General features: G+C 37.8%; 2 protein-coding genes across 3 annotated transcripts; one reads left to right on the forward strand and one right to left on the reverse strand.

The window, feature by feature from the left end:
* LOC110940207 (transcription factor GAMYB) lies at positions 1–6,236 on the forward strand. The gene is made up of 4 exons (XM_022181761.2): positions 1–407; positions 968–1,330; positions 4,640–5,567; positions 5,718–6,236. The coding sequence occupies exons 2-4, from the start codon at positions 968–970 to the stop codon at positions 5,984–5,986; spliced, it is 1,560 nt and encodes a 519-aa protein (XP_022037453.1). The 5' UTR covers positions 1–407; the 3' UTR covers positions 5,987–6,236.
* Positions 6,237–8,024: 1,788 nt separating this feature from the next.
* LOC110940206 (protein AIR1) lies at positions 8,025–13,710 on the reverse strand. Of its 2 annotated transcripts, none has more exons than XM_022181760.2 (7): positions 13,352–13,710; positions 12,003–12,113; positions 11,767–11,925; positions 11,470–11,631; positions 11,203–11,319; positions 10,979–11,086; positions 8,025–8,768 (listed from the first exon to the last, which is right to left on the reverse strand). In XM_022181760.2, the coding sequence occupies exons 1-7, from the start codon at positions 13,616–13,618 to the stop codon at positions 8,310–8,312; spliced, it is 1,383 nt and encodes a 460-aa protein (XP_022037452.1). In that variant the 5' UTR covers positions 13,619–13,710; the 3' UTR covers positions 8,025–8,309. The 2 variants fall into 2 exon arrangements, with proteins under 2 accessions (XP_022037452.1, XP_022037451.1); XM_022181759.2 differs by having other exon boundaries at positions 8,025–8,771.
* Positions 13,711–15,738: the final 2,028 nt, after the last annotated feature.

Below are 15,738 nucleotides of genomic sequence, written 5' to 3' on the forward strand. Positions count from 1 at the left end.
TCTCTCTCTCTCTCACACACAGCATACCTTTACGCCTCTCTCTCTCTCTCTCTCTCTCTCTAAAATGTCGATGAAATCTCTCTGTATCTTCTTCAACTCCAACCCTTGAAAAAACTCTATGATTGGTTCCTCCGTCTTTTTCCTCACTGATCACGGCTAAATATCGAATCAAATCATTCAATCGTGTTTCACTTTCCTCAATTTCTCCACTTCACATCCATTCTTCATCTTTAATCTTCCTTTTTCTGTTAAATGAAACTAGATCTAGGTCTTTTTCTACTCGTTTTACCTACTATTTGATTCAATTCATCAATAATCTCCTCGGTTTTAGGTTTCTGTGTGTGTTCGCATCGATAATTGTGGTCAGGTGATCAGGAATTGATGATTGTTCAGCAAATCTCGGTGAGGTAAAAGCTGAATTTGTGGTTTCTGTGTGTGTTTATCTACTTTTAGTATGCTAGTTTTGTTTTTTCATTTATGAAATTTTTTACTTGATTTGACTGTATAAGTGTTTGCGTGAGGGTTGAAGAGGCTTTAGATGTTAGGTTTATTTCTAATTGTAGGGTTTATAATTGGGTTAATTGATGTCAACAGTCTGATATGTGAATTTTGTCATTTAATTTTTCTTACTTGCTTAGATAGCATAGGTTGTTGATATTAATGCTTCATAATGAATATCTCATCAGTATTTATTTAATCATCTGTTACAAAGTAGTAAAAAGTTATTTTAGCCTTGTTTTATCAGTTGATCAGATATTTCTGTACATTGAATGCCATTAAATTTGTTTACATATTTAAGTAGGCATGAGTACATTTATATAATATAATACTATTGTTTTGTTATAGCTGATTATTTGATTCTTGTTATTCGATATCACTTTCAAAGCACACGTCCAAATATGCAAGTCGTGATGCATCGTTGAATAGTTACTGATAGTTGATAGATAATTGTTTTTGTGTTATGAAGATGAGCAACATGACAAGTGAAAGCGAGGACATGATAATGTCCCGGGATTGCATCAATTCACCCGGGATGGATGAGGTTAGCATTGAAAGAAACATGGTAGGAAATGGAACTCTCAAGAAAGGTCCATGGACATCTGCTGAAGATGCAATATTGCTGGATTATGTGAACAAACATGGAGAAGGAAACTGGAATGCGGTTCAGAAGAATTCTGGGCTTTACCGTTGTGGTAAAAGCTGTCGGTTACGGTGGGCGAATCACTTAAGACCTGATCTAAAAAAAGGTTCATTTACGCCTGAGGAGGAGCAACGAATCGTTGAACTCCATGCTAAGATGGGTAACAAATGGGCCCGCATGGCTATTGAGGTACGTGCCTGTTTTACTTCACGGGGTTTCTAATTTTACTATTTATCACATTTACATGTTGATTTGTGTATGAATTGTCGCACCTTACGATTTCTTTAAATGAATCGAGTTTCTTAGGTGTCGTAGTTGCATATTAAGCATGACTGCAATGATATCTTGGATGCAAATTTACATTCATGCATATGAATATGTATCTATGTGTGCATGTCTCTGTGTGTGTATATTCCATTTCATATTTTCTCTGTTCCATACTAAGTTCACCATATATTAATGGTTCCAAAAGTCAAAATTTGTAATAAACTAAATCAGAAAATCCCGAACTTCATTTACGACTTCAATCCAAACTTATTCTTTTTATGAGTTGAAACCTAATGCTCCCACTTAGTTCTCTTGAATCTTTTTGCTAGCCGGTTATAACGTACTATCAGTTTTCTAGGTCTTGTTTTCTTTTGTATTGCCTATTGAGGTCTTGCCGTCTTGGTTTTAAAAAGTGTGTTGTTATGTACCACTTTTGGGTCAAAAGATTAGGAGAGAAAATAGAAGATATTTAGGAGATTAGAGAGGCTAATTCATCATTTCATTCCTAACCAATTATGTCACTACTTTGGCTTTATAAAAGCAATTAGTGTTTTAGTTGTAGTATTTTGTTTCTTGGGTTGTACATAGAGATTAAAAAAAATCTTACAAATAGGATAGTTAATGCAGTGTATGTTATTATGCTGTACTACCTTTTATTATCTTATTTTTGGGTGTTCAAGGATTAAAATGGTAGTAAATATTATCTACGTATAATTTATAAGCATCTATGAATGTTGGTTGTGTTGCGCATGCGGAGCTAGTGCCTTCGCCTCACATCTCGGCTTCCTGGACCAAGGTTGAGGTTAACTTCTAACTGAAACATAGGTTAACCACTAGTTAAGGTTAACCGTTATATGAGGTTAGTGTAGGTTTGGATTTTGGCCTGACCACTTATGAGGTTTGGTTTGAGGTTTCTAAAAATATGAGGTTAATCATACAACGTATGCCTACTGCTAAATATTAGTAGCAACTCTGGCATCTGTTTCTGTATTTAATATTCCACATTTATATATGTCCATACATAGTGTTGATTCAAGATTCCCCCTTATGTTGGGTTGATTATATGTACGTATAAGTCAAGGTCAATGGGAAATAGATTTTGGGGCTGTTTGGCAACTTCTGAATGGTTAAGTGCTGAACCAGTACGAGGTCTGAACCATTAAGTGTTGAACCAGTAAGAGGTCTGAACCATTAAGAGCCAGTATAATGCTTAACCGTTCAGAGGCAAATGTCTGACCAATTCAGATTAGAGGTCTTAATCATTCAGACTCAGCATAATGCTAAACCATTCAGAGGCAAATGTCTGAACCATTCAGACACCTGCTCGCAAAACAAACAGTCTGAACCATTAAGTGCTGAACCAGTAAGAGGTCTGAACCATTAAGAACCCCATTATGAGCTAAACAAACAACCCCTATATTAGATTACAAAGCTTGTGCACCCAACTCCTCTTACGTGCATGACAACAAAAGTATTTACTGAAAAGGATTCACATTTGGTTCTGGTGATAAATAAACCCCAATATGTATACTATGAGTTACTTTAAAATCTTGTTTAATTTTTGGGAACCATAGCTTGAGATGTAACATACGTCTCAGAAGTAAAACCATGCTCAGTTAAGCGCACTTGAGCATGAGGTGCGAGAGGATGGGAACTGTGTCGATCTCATGATGGGGTGGTACCGCTTCAAGTGCTTTTTGTACAGGTGGGGCATGCGAGAGAGAGAGAGAGAGATGGAAGGAGGGAGGGAGGGAGAGAGTCAAATTCTTTGTGCCCGTATGTTCATTTACACTCACGAGGGGCCACCTGAATGGCTTCCTCCTCGTTTTGGGCCACCTGAATCGCCTCTTTGAGCATTGTGTCAAACTTGGCACCATTGATTTGGATTATATGCCACCTGTTCATGATCTCGTATACCTTGCGTGTTTTGTTACCCATTTTTTCATGATATACTTCAAGCATTTTATCCCATATCTCACAAGAGCCTCGAACCTTGTTTTCGGCGAGACGAAGCCAAGCCTTCGCCAATGTTATTTCTTCGTGTTCGACCATTTGATTGAAAGGAGATTGAGTAGTGTTTGTGAAAGAAAGAAGATTGTGAAGTGTGAAATGTGAAAATGGTTTGATTAAATAGGATAAAAGGATTTTTTTTTTTTAATTTTAAAAGAGCCAACGGCTCTTTTCAATGATCACAAGGGTTTGTGGTCATTGTGGAAGACTCCACAACCCTCACGTTCATGACACCCCGGGCGGTGTACAAATCGTGGCCACGAGGCCACGTCACTCCACGACCCACCCTCACAAAGCCACACCGTTGGGTTTATACACTTTACAAATTTATCAGGGATTCCAAATTTTCATTTGAAAATGGGTCTAAAAGGATTTAAAGAGAATAAGTGATCAGGAATTACAAATTTGAAGAAATGAGGGATTTCAAATTTTCAACTTACAAATTTATCCCCTATATTTTGGTTAGTTTCATAAACATCCTATTTACACATATATCTTAGGAAATTAGAAAATAAATGGAAGAATTTAGAAGTGAATTGTTGTTTTCTGTGAAGAAGTAGGTTTCTAGCTATGAACGGTAATAAAACAAATATTGGTTGTCATTTTATGCATTTTACCCTTGGTATTGCTATGTCAGAGTTCTGGATGGCTGGTAAACAGAACTATCAAATCAAGGGAATATTCAGTTCATTTTTTAAGTTAATAACTATTTTTTGAAGTGCGAGGGGAACTAGATCTCGTATGCAAGTTCCACTGGTGACATCATTTTTCTTGAGTTCTTAATAACATGCAGACTTTTTGAAAATGTTGATGTTCTGTTGTATGAGATTTTGTTTGGACATCTGAGGCTGTGTTGGTTATGTTATTATATATGGCTATAACTATGATATAAAGTTTGTTATGAGTTATGACTGGAATATAAATTATCTTTGTGGAAAGTGTTCTTCATTTTTTTATTTTTGTATCTTCTCTTGTTGGTACTTTGGTAGATTTTGGATGATAATTTAACAATGTGATTTGTTTTGTTTATCTGAATCGGTTTTCTTTTGATATGATGGTGCATTTATCAATATATTGGTCGTTTTAATAAATTTCAAAAAATGAAACCAGTTTTGACCCGCTACCCAACTTGACCATTTTTCCACCTCTAGTTATAATGGGTTTGAAAAATACACATTTTACTTATTATTTACTGAACTCGTCGTAACTTTTCTTTTTCAGTTACCGGGACGTACAGATAACGAAATCAAGAATTTCTGGAACACGAGAACCAAAAGAAGACAGCGTGCTGGATTACCGATTTACCCTCCTGACATCTGTTTGCAAACACTAAACGACAATACCCAAACCCAAAACATGGTCACATTCGATGCATCACACGCTGAAATCCTACCAAATAACGCCTTCCACATTCCAGATTGCGAGTTCAAGAATTTGGAATTAAATCACGAGTTGTATGGATCAAGCATTTTTGATTTACCCGAAGGCAATTTTCTTGATTTTCCACATGGGCTGGGATCCAGTGCCTGTAATAATAATAATAATATTCTGTTCCCAATGCTGAAACGGGTCAGGAGACCCGATACATATATGGTTTTTGATGGTGGTCCCAGTGAATATGAATATTTCCCGACAGGTGATCAGTTATATAATCAAGACATGAACAGTGGGGACGTACCATCATCATTGTGCTTATTTTCAGGCAGCCATGCCTATATTAATGGCAACACTTCTTCTTCAGGGCCCACTTTGTGGGCCCAGAAGATGGAGCTCCCTTCACTCCAATATTCTACCCAAATGGGTAGCTTTAACGCTGCACCTTCTTCCCCGTTGCCGTCCCTTGAATCTGTTGATACTATAATCGAACAGTCAACGTTGGTTGACCAAACAAAGTCAGATAGGGACAGCGGGTTGTTAGAGGCAGTGTTATTACAATCCCAAAATCTGAAAACGTCGAAGAGCGGTTATAATGATTTGAATGCTACAGTTGTGCAACGTGATGTTGCCACTGACAGCTCGTCTCAACAGGATGACGATTGGGATTCTATGTCGCCTTTGGGCCATTCTGCTGCTTCGGTTTTGAGTGAATATACTCCTCATCTAAGTGGAAGCTCATTGGATGAACATCAATCTATTGAAGCTGTTTCAGGTGACAAAACTGTTTTTTTTTTTTTATATCTGTTTTGTTTAAACTAATATAAAAAAGAAAATAACTATTCAATCATAAGTGGGTCGAAATTGCCATCTGATTGGCCCAAGTCTATTTCTATTCTTGTGATTAATTTCTTTTTGTGTTTAGTTAAACAAGAAGCAGAGGAACCTGATGCCAAGCAATCTGAGAACAACGCGAACCACATAAACTACTCATGGCCCGATCGTCTGTTGGACTTAAGCTGGTTTAGTTCGGGTTCAAATGCAGACCGTAGTAAGTATGATCATTGTGTGGTGAGTGACCCGATTCGTGGCCTTGGCGAGGACTGTTGCATCGATTCCAACAAACACATTTCGGCGTTTCACGGATCTACCAGCAAATGGGATGATCTTTCGGAAATCTGCAGAAACTGTTAAATGCTGCCTGCCTGCCTCCGTCTTTTAAGTTTCGGTTTTAAGATGACTATATTTGTTGTTTTTCTTTTCTTTGCAACTGTTCATCTTCAACTGCGCCTTTGTTGATGTTAAAGACCAATTTGGATAATATTTCCATCACATATTTGATGAATAATGTGTAACTGTGATAACGAATAGCGACTTTAAACACATGTTTAGACGACGTCGTATATGTGATTTGCTTGTAAAATTAATATCAGTTGTATTAAAATATGATAAATTATTCTTATAATATTATTATCCATTCGCTCCATAACGTAGGGTGCTAAACGGGTCAAGTCTGCAGGTTGAACTCTGCGCTAAAATCGTCATGCATGAACAACCAAGACATGACATGCGTATATAACATTATTTTGATATTTATAATTTATTATGACTTGCATGTTTAACATGAAAATAGAAGTAATTAAGTTTTTTATATAATTAAGAAAATACAAATGTATTTAAAGTAGTTTTGTTCAAATTATTAAACACGATACGGTTCGTTCTCTGTATTCTGTAACCATTTACTGTGTGGCATAATTCATAAATTATTTAAACTATAACAGATTATATTATTTGAAGCATATCCTAACTAGTTCATATGTGAAGTTGAAGGGCTAAAACATAAGAAGTTTGAAAGATAGGATTACTTTATTAATTTAGTATGTTTATCCGTTTCCTAATTTGAGTCTAGGGACGAGTAAATAGTACCCGATACTGGTACCGAACCGTACTGTACCGGGTCATTTTCGGTACCCTATTTTTTGTCATTTTCGGGATTGGTACTTTCGGTTGAGTGTGATACCGGTATTTTGAATTGATTTACCTTCAAATGTCATAGGGTACCGTACCAAGCACTTTTGGTACGGCTGCCAGTGTACATTCGGTACTAGTACGCTACCGAGTTCATTCCTATTTGAGTCTAATTAGGTGCATTGATGAGTAAGTTACAATTGTTAGGGTCTATGTAATTTGTGTGCGGAGGTTATTCAATAAAGAAAGTTGTGATGAATTCGTGTGAGAAATTCACACCCTTGAATTTTATAAAAATAAACATTTTACTTATAAATGTCCACTCTTGTTCCTTGAAGAGTTAAATTCTCATGATCCCATCAGAAAGTTATTACCTAACCTTGTGCATTTGGTTAATTGGTAAACACTTACAGACAATTTCTAATCCCTGTTTTTTGTAACATGATTAGCCTACAATATCAAAAAGCAAATTTTGTTTGGTCAAATGGGTCATGATGTTGCTTGTAAAACAACTTGTACTATTAATCATCACATTGTTTTCTTATGATTATCGAGCCGAGGGTCTCACTGGAAGCAGCCTCTCTATTCCTACGGGGTAGAGGTAAAGTTGTGTATATCTTACCCTCCTCAGACCCTACCTTAGCTTTGCTATTGGTGGGATTTAATGAGTATGATGATGATTGTTTTCTTATGATTACAAATTTGCCCTTGTTATTACACTACCATTGAAATAAAAACCATTAAACGAATTCACCTTTACCAAACCAATTTCTATGTGTTCCAAAGTGGTATAAGTTTAAATCTTTGTAAGTGCGAGGTAAGATAGTATTTGAGTGTAAAAAATGTTAGTTTTAAAACATGAAAATCCTTGTTTTATGAAATTACACTCCTGTTTCCAACCAAAGGTGTAATTTTTGAAGAATAAAAACTAGAATAATTACCACGAAGACTATCCATGTTGGGGATGAGCAAATGATACCTGGTACCAAACCATTTTCAGTACCAATTCGGTACCCACTTGTTGCGTTATTCGGGATTGGTACTTTCGTATCGGTACCGTAACATACCATTTCGTATCGGTACCGTAACATACCAGACCGGACAGTACCAGACACTTTTTGGTACCGATAACCATACTTGCGATTTTCAAGAACAGTACTTTTTGGTGCCATTATGGTACCAAGCTTGTCCAATCTGTGTGATTAGGGTTTTTATGTCCACCCTAACATAAAAATGAAAATAAATATACAATAAAATGGCAGAGTTCATGTAAAGCTTAATGATATTCATCAGCAGCAGCAGCATCCATACACCTTAAAATATAATTCCCAAAAATACAAAACAATAATTTAAAAGAAAAAAATTGCTCTTCATATTTTTTTTTATAAAATTAATCTATAAAAATGACAAAATGATTTGCTAAAGATAAACCAATACTTGGTGATCGCTCGACTTGCAAAGGCGTACAAAAAACAACAGGGCAGGAAACTAATATTTCACAATCTCCACGAACTGAACTTGCCCGAGTGGTTCCATTAGTAGCCGGAAACTAATAATCCCAACCATATTCTCGTTGTTTTCCATAATTAGTCGAGTTTCCAAATCTCGATGCAGAAAACCTCTGTTGATATCCATTAGATACTACTGGACTGTCGTAATGATATCTTCCCTGATTGCTATGGTAGCCTGTGTTATTATAACCACTACCGCCATGGTATCTATCATTAGAAGATTTATAACCACTGCCATGAAATCTATCGTTAGATTTATACCTAACCGGGGTCTTTGGAGATCCCCAACCATGGTTATTGTGGTTATAGTCACCAGGATCTTCGGTTATCCAACCACCCCTACTACCCCTTGGTTTCGGTTGAGATGAACTTGGTTCACCATACTGTGTTTTATTTCTTTTACGCGCATTAGGCACAGATCTGACTCCTAAATGGCTTCCATGTTTACCCCTCGAGTGGTTCTTCTTAAAGCTCGGAGATTCGCCTTTCTTCTTTTCCTTCTAGTATATCAGAGAAACAAACCACTTAAAAACTTGTTATAAAGATAGTAAGTTATCGAGGTGACAAATATGTAAACGAGCTGAGTCGCTCCTGAGTTTCTAAAGATAGGATCGCTAAAAGCTTAAATCGAGCCGAGCTTAAACGAGTAGCTCGAGCTCGTGTTGACTCTCTTTTAATAATCGAACTCTAACTTCACATTTCGAGCTCGACTAGGCTCGCCGTCGAGTCTATTATTTGCACTTTTTAATTTAGTAAGAGTAAATTACGATTTTGTCCCCTGTGGTTATATCACTTTTACCCTTTTAGCCCAAAAAGGAATCTTTTAACGTCGCCCCCAAGGTCTTTTTTTCTAACCCTTTTGGCCCCTAACGCTAACCCCACCCATTTACTTTCAGGGGCCAAAAGGGTTAGAAAAAAAGATATTGGGGGCCAAAAGGGTTAGAAAAAAATTTTGGGGACTCAGATGTTAAAAGATTCCTTTTTGAGTTAAAAGGGTAAAAGTGATATAACCACAGGGGCCAAAATCGTAATTTACTCATTTAGTAAATTAAACATATACTTATTTATAACTAATATCAGAGTTGTCAAAAGCGAGCGCTTTTGGCGCCTAGGCGCTTTTTCTGGGCGACTCGCATTAAATGCGCTTATGGTTCCTAGGTAATTATAGCGCAGACATTTCATCCCATGCGTATTTATTGTTTCATGCTTTTTATTTTTTTTAATTGGTAATTTCCACTTTTTCTGCAGTATTTATAGGGCTGTAAGTTTAAGTTCGTATATCACATTATCACCAAGATTATTCAGTCCTTAATATCAGGACTGTTCAGTTCGTGTTGCCTAAACTCTTCATAGGCAATTATTGTTTTCTTTTTGAACGACCCACATTCTTGTTGAAAGCAAATTAGGAGACACACATAATGTTTTTTTATCAAGTAAATTCTTAATAGGCAAATTTTATTTTATTTTTATTGTTATTTTATTTTTATATTCTTTTTTTTGGAGTTACATTCAAGTTTTGCTTAATTTATTTGAAGAAAATATTATTTTTCATTACAAAATATATTTTTAATTTTTTTCTTTTAAGTGCGCTTTTTTTTCTCGGGCCCACGCTTTTTTTGCACCTATCGCCTAGGCCCTAATCGGTGCCTATGCGTCTAGAGTGCGCTTCGCGCCTTTGATAACTATGACTAATATAATATGTAAAATCATGATAAAAATAGACAAGTAACATACAATACGTTTTATATAGAAATTAAATATATAAACATGCATACAAATGATGACAAGTATAGATAACAAAAGATAATTAATGAATAATAAACGAGTCAAGCACGAGCCCAACTCGAGCTTTAGAAATGAACTCAAAACGAGCCGAGCTTGAGATCTCTTAAATTAAACAAGCCAAGCTCAACTTTAGCGAGCTCCGGCTCGGCTCATGTACACCCCTAGTCCATGTAGGTCATGCAAAAAGTTTGGCTGAAAGCCAAATGGGTTGAAAATCTCTCAAAAGTCAAAACATCGATTTTAATGCATACAACCTCCTAGCTCATTTTAAACTAGGGAAATTGGCCTGTAATAATCCCACCTAGACCTTATTGGCCATTAATAATCCCACCTCAGAATATTCCCCCCACCAGTCCCACCTTTCACATATTTTTCCTACAATGGTCCCCCGTTAAAAAAACTTAACGAGGTTAAGTTTTTTTCCAAATTACAAACAGATTTTTTAGGGCTTTTGATTAGAACAACGATACGAGTCCATTGATGTAAAACTTGCCTCGAAACGATGCTCCAAACGATGAAAACGGTGCTTCAATTCGGGTGTTTAAATTTCCAATTAACCAAAATCAAGTCACTTGGAGCACCATTTCGAAGTAAGTTTTACATCAATGGACTCGTATCATCGTTCTAATCAAAAGCCCTAAAAAATCTGTTTGTAATTTGAAAAAAAACTTAACTCCGTTAGTTTTTTTAACGGGGGACCATTGTAGGAAAAATAGGTGAAAGGTGGGACTGGTGGAAGGAATATTCTGAGGTGGGATTATTACAAGCCAATTCCCCTTTAAACTATATTATTATTGAAATATGATACTTCTGTGATCATTTTTGGCACACTCATGTATAAAAAAATTCAAAAACACCAAAAAAAACATGTTTAAGATCAATCCGACCCAGCCCAAAGCAAAAAGTAGCAAAAACCTGTTACCTTAGCAGAAGTAGTGCATTTACGTGCCATGTGACCTTCCTGCCCACACTTGTAGCAAGAACTAGGAGTTCCATTACTGGTTGTTTCTGCATGCACTCTCGCACATTCCTGTTAATAAAACTGGCATATAAGACTAAATAAAACATGCAATATGTAAACACATAATATCGATCAAATTGTATGTGTAAATGGGTACGATTTAAAAAGCAGTTCGAAGAAATTACCCAACCAGAATGGCCCAACTGACCACATCTGTAACATGAAACCTCTTTTGGGCCTTCACCAGCAAAATTTGCACAGCAAAGATGGCCAAAACACTTGCAAACATAACATTGTATTTCCTGAAAAAGATGAAAAATGTAAGAAGTTGATCTATGGTTGACAAATATATATATATATATATATAAATTTCGTTAAAAAAGAAGCTTACATGAAACACATATGTAGATATATGAAACAGAAATAGATACATACAACATAACGGTACTGACCTTGAGGTCATCTGGAGAATATTTGCCCTTACATGAGAACATTTCATGTCCAGAATCGCCACATTTCAAACAAACTTTGGAACTGTGAGATGCAAAATTGGATTTCTCGGGGCAATCTTTTGCACGATGACCACCTTTCTTGCAGATAAAGCAATCTTTCCCCTACCATGAAGTAAAACTAACAATTATTAATGAGTTTCAGATGAACTGAAAGTCTGAAACGTAACCGGCCCGACTCATGTTTACCCGTATCCACATGTGTAACAAATAACATAAACTTTATTTACTAATCCTAACCTTGTTGCACTGCTTCACATTATGCTCCAAACTCCCACAAACGAAACAAGGCTTCTTGCGCTTTGCTGACGTACAGTTTGCAGCTGTATGGCCGCCTTCACCACAATTATAGCAATTTCCCCAGCTGTTGTCCGGAGGATCAAAATACCTTGGACCCCGCTGAAGATTAGTAACTCGTTAACATAGAACAGAGGTCATATTCATTTGTATAATCACAACAAGTCGAGTCAACTCACAAGAAGCTTTCGCAGAACGATATTATCAGATTTCTCTGATGGGTCTGTCTCCATTGTTGCATCAGCGTCTACTGGTGCGACATCATCCTCCTTTGCCTCCACATCCTCACCCTAAAAGAACAAATAAACCTATAGAGTTAGCACTTAGCAGTTAGCACCACCACCATATCCTTGTTCAGTTGCTGCTAAGGCTGTAAACAAACCTAACGAACACAAACAAGACTTGTTCGTGTCCGTTCATTTAACTCGTCCGACCAAACACAAACATATTTCTTGTCCGTTTCCGTGACTCCGTTCGTTAAAACAATGAATGTGTTCGTGTCCGTTCGTTAATATTCTAAACAAATGTAAACAAACCTATAAAGTTAGCACCATAACCACATCCATGTTGAGTTAAACCCTATGTTGTCAAAAGCGCAAAAAGCGCGCGCCTAGGCGCTCGGGCGCGGCGAGGCGCACCTATAGCGCCCGGTGGTAGCCTAGGCGCAAAAATGGGTTTTTTTTGAAAAAACGCCGCTGGGGTGCAAAAAGGCGTGCGCCTAGGCGCAAAAACAGTGCTGAGGCGCAGTGGATAAGTGGAAAAACTGGGAAAAAAACGAAACCAAGCGCGTGCAAAAACTGCCTCACGCGGGCCCGGGTTTTCGGAGCTGCATTCGTGCCGCACGAGTTCAACCAAATTTCAGCTCAGAAACTCACCTGCGCTTTTAATTTTATATGTGGAATCTTATTTATTTTCAAAGCATAACATATTTTTTATATTTTTTTCTCTATGTGCGCTTTTCTTAAAAAAGCCCACGCTTTTTTTGCGCCTTGCACCTAGGCTCCGGGCGAGGCTGGTGCGCCTCGCCTGCGCCTTGCGTCTTTGACAACATAGGTTAAACCAACAAACACAAACTATGCTTGTTCGTGTTCATTAATTTAAACACAAACACTCAACAAACGGACTTTCTTGTTCATGTCCGTTTGTTCGTTAAAACAAAAGTGTTCTTGTCCATCCATTAATATTCTAAAAAAAAACATAAATAACCTTTCATTCGTCTACTAAACAAACAAAAATAAACAAACTTCCCGCCAAACGCTTCACTAAAATTCAATTCCTTTACAAACCAACTTGCACAGAGTAGCCATTACTTCACAACAAGTTGTTTATACCATCATTTAAAACATCAAATTCATAAACTACTTATTAACTTAAATAAACAAAGCTATAAAAACCCAAACTTTCAAGTCCTAAATGGAAACAAAAATAAACCCAATTCCTAAACAATTAAACTCAATAACCTCCTGCATTAAATCTACACACAACATAACATAACTCAACTCAATCCAATCCAATTCAAACTACTTACCACATTAACGTGTACTCCAATCTTCTCCTCCTTTTCCTTCATCTTCTTTCTCTTTTTCTTCACTTCTGCAACAGATGATGAGGGATTGGTGCTTGGTTCGTTGCCACAGGCTCGTAGCATTGCTTTTTGAACGATTTTCAAGCTTAGGTCATCGTCGGCTTCATCGTCGCTGCTGAGGATGATTGGGGGTGGGTCAGATGTTGGGTCTTGTTCAGATTTAGGGTTTGATTTTGGGAGTCGGGGCTTCTTTCTTGCCGATTTGCCCATTGGATTGGATGGGTGGAGAGAAACCCTAATTCTTGTTGCCCGGTTCGCCGCCGTTTGTTGCTTTTCAACGTTCCTTGTGTTTCTACTTTGTATGTATAAATGATTTTTTGATTTTACCTATTTTACCTGGTTATGACTTTTTGATTTTTTGAAAAAATGATTTTTTTTTGTAAAATCGTGTTTGGGTAATAAGGTGAAAAAGAGTTTTTTAGCCATTGAAAACGAGAAATGAAAAAGCCACTTTGTTGTTACTTTTCTAAAAAGGAGACGAGGAGGTTAAAAAGTCAATAAGAAGAAATGGAAAAGCTCATCCAAACATGCCCTACGACCGGGGGGTATGGTGGGCGTGGAATATGGGGTATGGTGGGGTTTGGTGTGTCCACGTGGATTATGGGCACCCAATACCGAAACCCAATTTCATAGGGCGTGGCTGGGGTGGCGTGACCAAGCCACATCATTATATTTTTTTTTTTAAATTCATGCCCAACGGCTAGCCCAAACGGCTAGTAGTCTTGGCCAACGAGGTTCTGCCATGTCATGTTCGTAGCCCTGCCCTACGCCCCGGCTGAAACCCCCGCCCAAGGGGTCACGCAGAAACCCAAGCCCACCCGGGATGGTGACATGGGCGTTTGTACCAACCCCCGCCCCATACCCCATAGTCTAACAACCTATTTAATATGTTATATTTCACACCCCAACCGATGGAGGAAACACCAGGGTGCGAGTGTGAAAACTGTCAAATTTGCATGCATCCGTACAATTAATTAACTATGATTAGTGCCTAATGTCACAGCCCCAGATCCCTAGTTCCCGGGAACGGGCGGCCGTGAGCCAGTTTTGGTGGTATCATGTTAATTATTTATTTGGCAGCGGAAATTTTCATCAGGACCGTAGTTAGGAAATATTAAATCAGAGTAAACCACCATATTTTATAATATTAAACAAATAGGTAAAACCCAAGTTTTTATTACAAACTGATTTACAGGGATAAATCCCACTTTATTGAAATAAACGCTTTCTTTTATTTAGGTAACTTTTATAGCCACTTTTCCAAGCCTTCAGTGCTGTCCAGCTGGCTTCTAATTGGCTTTCACATTGTGTTACCTGAAACGCGTTTTAAAAAGGTTTTGTCAGTGGGAAATACTGGTGAGTGAATCCCAGTTTAATCAAGAAATATTAATTTAATTTAAACAGTATTGAGGGCAATTACAATGTTTATATCTACCCAATTACTCATTCAGTACTGCCAATCCTGACTTGTGGGTCATATTACACATTGGCTAACTCTTCGTCCAATGGTAACGTTACTCACATTTTGTATACAAACCCCCAACATACCGGCAGTAATTGTAGAATTACAAAGACTCAATCACTGCTAAATTGCATTGTAAAAAGGTTAAGGTTTTGTAAAAACTGTTAACAAAAAGAGGATTACTCACATTGCTGTCTTAGGTTATTCTTTAGGGTTTCCTGGTGAATATCTATAATTTACACAAATGCACGTGTGTTAGTATAATAACCCTTTTTAACATTAGTAATACCCTCCCCGAGACGGTATTCCAACGACTACGTCGAGCAGAACCACGACAGCCGTTACAGAACTCTAGATCAATCGGGCAGCGTATCTAATACGTCTCCAGGGGTTATAATACTTACATCGTAGCAGAACCTCGCTATTTTAGGGGGTATAATGCCTGGGTATAGTAACGCCACTATAGAAATTTAAGAAAGAAAGAAAGGAAATGAACGACAGACTGAAGGCCCGTTGCCTTCTATTTATAGTGCTGAATTCGGACTTCCCGGCGGCCCGCGTGGGATATGGGCAGGGCTTACGCGGCCCGCATTGACTCCGGTCAACTGCGTAGCTTGGCCCGGTCATCGTATAGCTCCGCCGTGTGTTGGGCCACGTGGCGGCCCAGGGCTGCGCCACAATTCAGGACACTCGCGGCCCGCATGGACTTAAGCGAGATCATACGCGGCCCGCATGAACTTAAGGTTTTGGCGAAGTCTGGTTATATCCTGATGTGGCCCGCATGAGCTTGAGGTGAGATCCTACGCGGCCCGCCTCAGCTTATCTTTTAGGGTTTTTAATTTATTTTATATGTTATTTTGTATTTTGG

Source organism: Helianthus annuus, chromosome 14 (assembly GCF_002127325.2).
Source record: "Helianthus annuus cultivar XRQ/B chromosome 14, HanXRQr2.0-SUNRISE, whole genome shotgun sequence".
Classification (NCBI taxonomy): Eukaryota; Viridiplantae; Streptophyta; class Magnoliopsida; order Asterales; family Asteraceae; genus Helianthus; species Helianthus annuus.

What these genes read in the sequence shown, in the direction of transcription:
- LOC110940207 (XM_022181761.2), top strand. Translation starts at nt 968, where the DNA reads ATGAGCAACATGACAAGTGAAAGCGAGGACATGATAATGTCCCGGGAT. An exon ending in GGGCCCGCATGGCTATTGAG is followed by an intron (nt 1,331 to 4,639) that starts GTACGTGCCTGT and finishes TTTCTTTTTCAG; the next exon opens with TTACCGGGACGTACAGATAA. An exon ending in ATCTATTGAAGCTGTTTCAG is followed by an intron (nt 5,568 to 5,717) that starts GTGACAAAACTG and finishes TTTTGTGTTTAG; the next exon opens with TTAAACAAGAAGCAGAGGAA.
- LOC110940206 (XM_022181759.2), bottom strand. Translation starts at nt 13,618, where the DNA reads ATGGGCAAATCGGCAAGAAAGAAGCCCCGACTCCCAAAATCAAACCCT. An exon ending in TTGGAGTACACGTTAATGTG is followed by an intron (nt 12,114 to 13,351) that starts GTAAGTAGTTTG and finishes TTGTTCTTTTAG; the next exon opens with GGTGAGGATGTGGAGGCAAA. An exon ending in AGTTGGGCCATTCTGGTTGG is followed by an intron (nt 11,087 to 11,202) that starts GTAATTTCTTCG and finishes TTTTATTAACAG; the next exon opens with GAATGTGCGAGAGTGCATGC.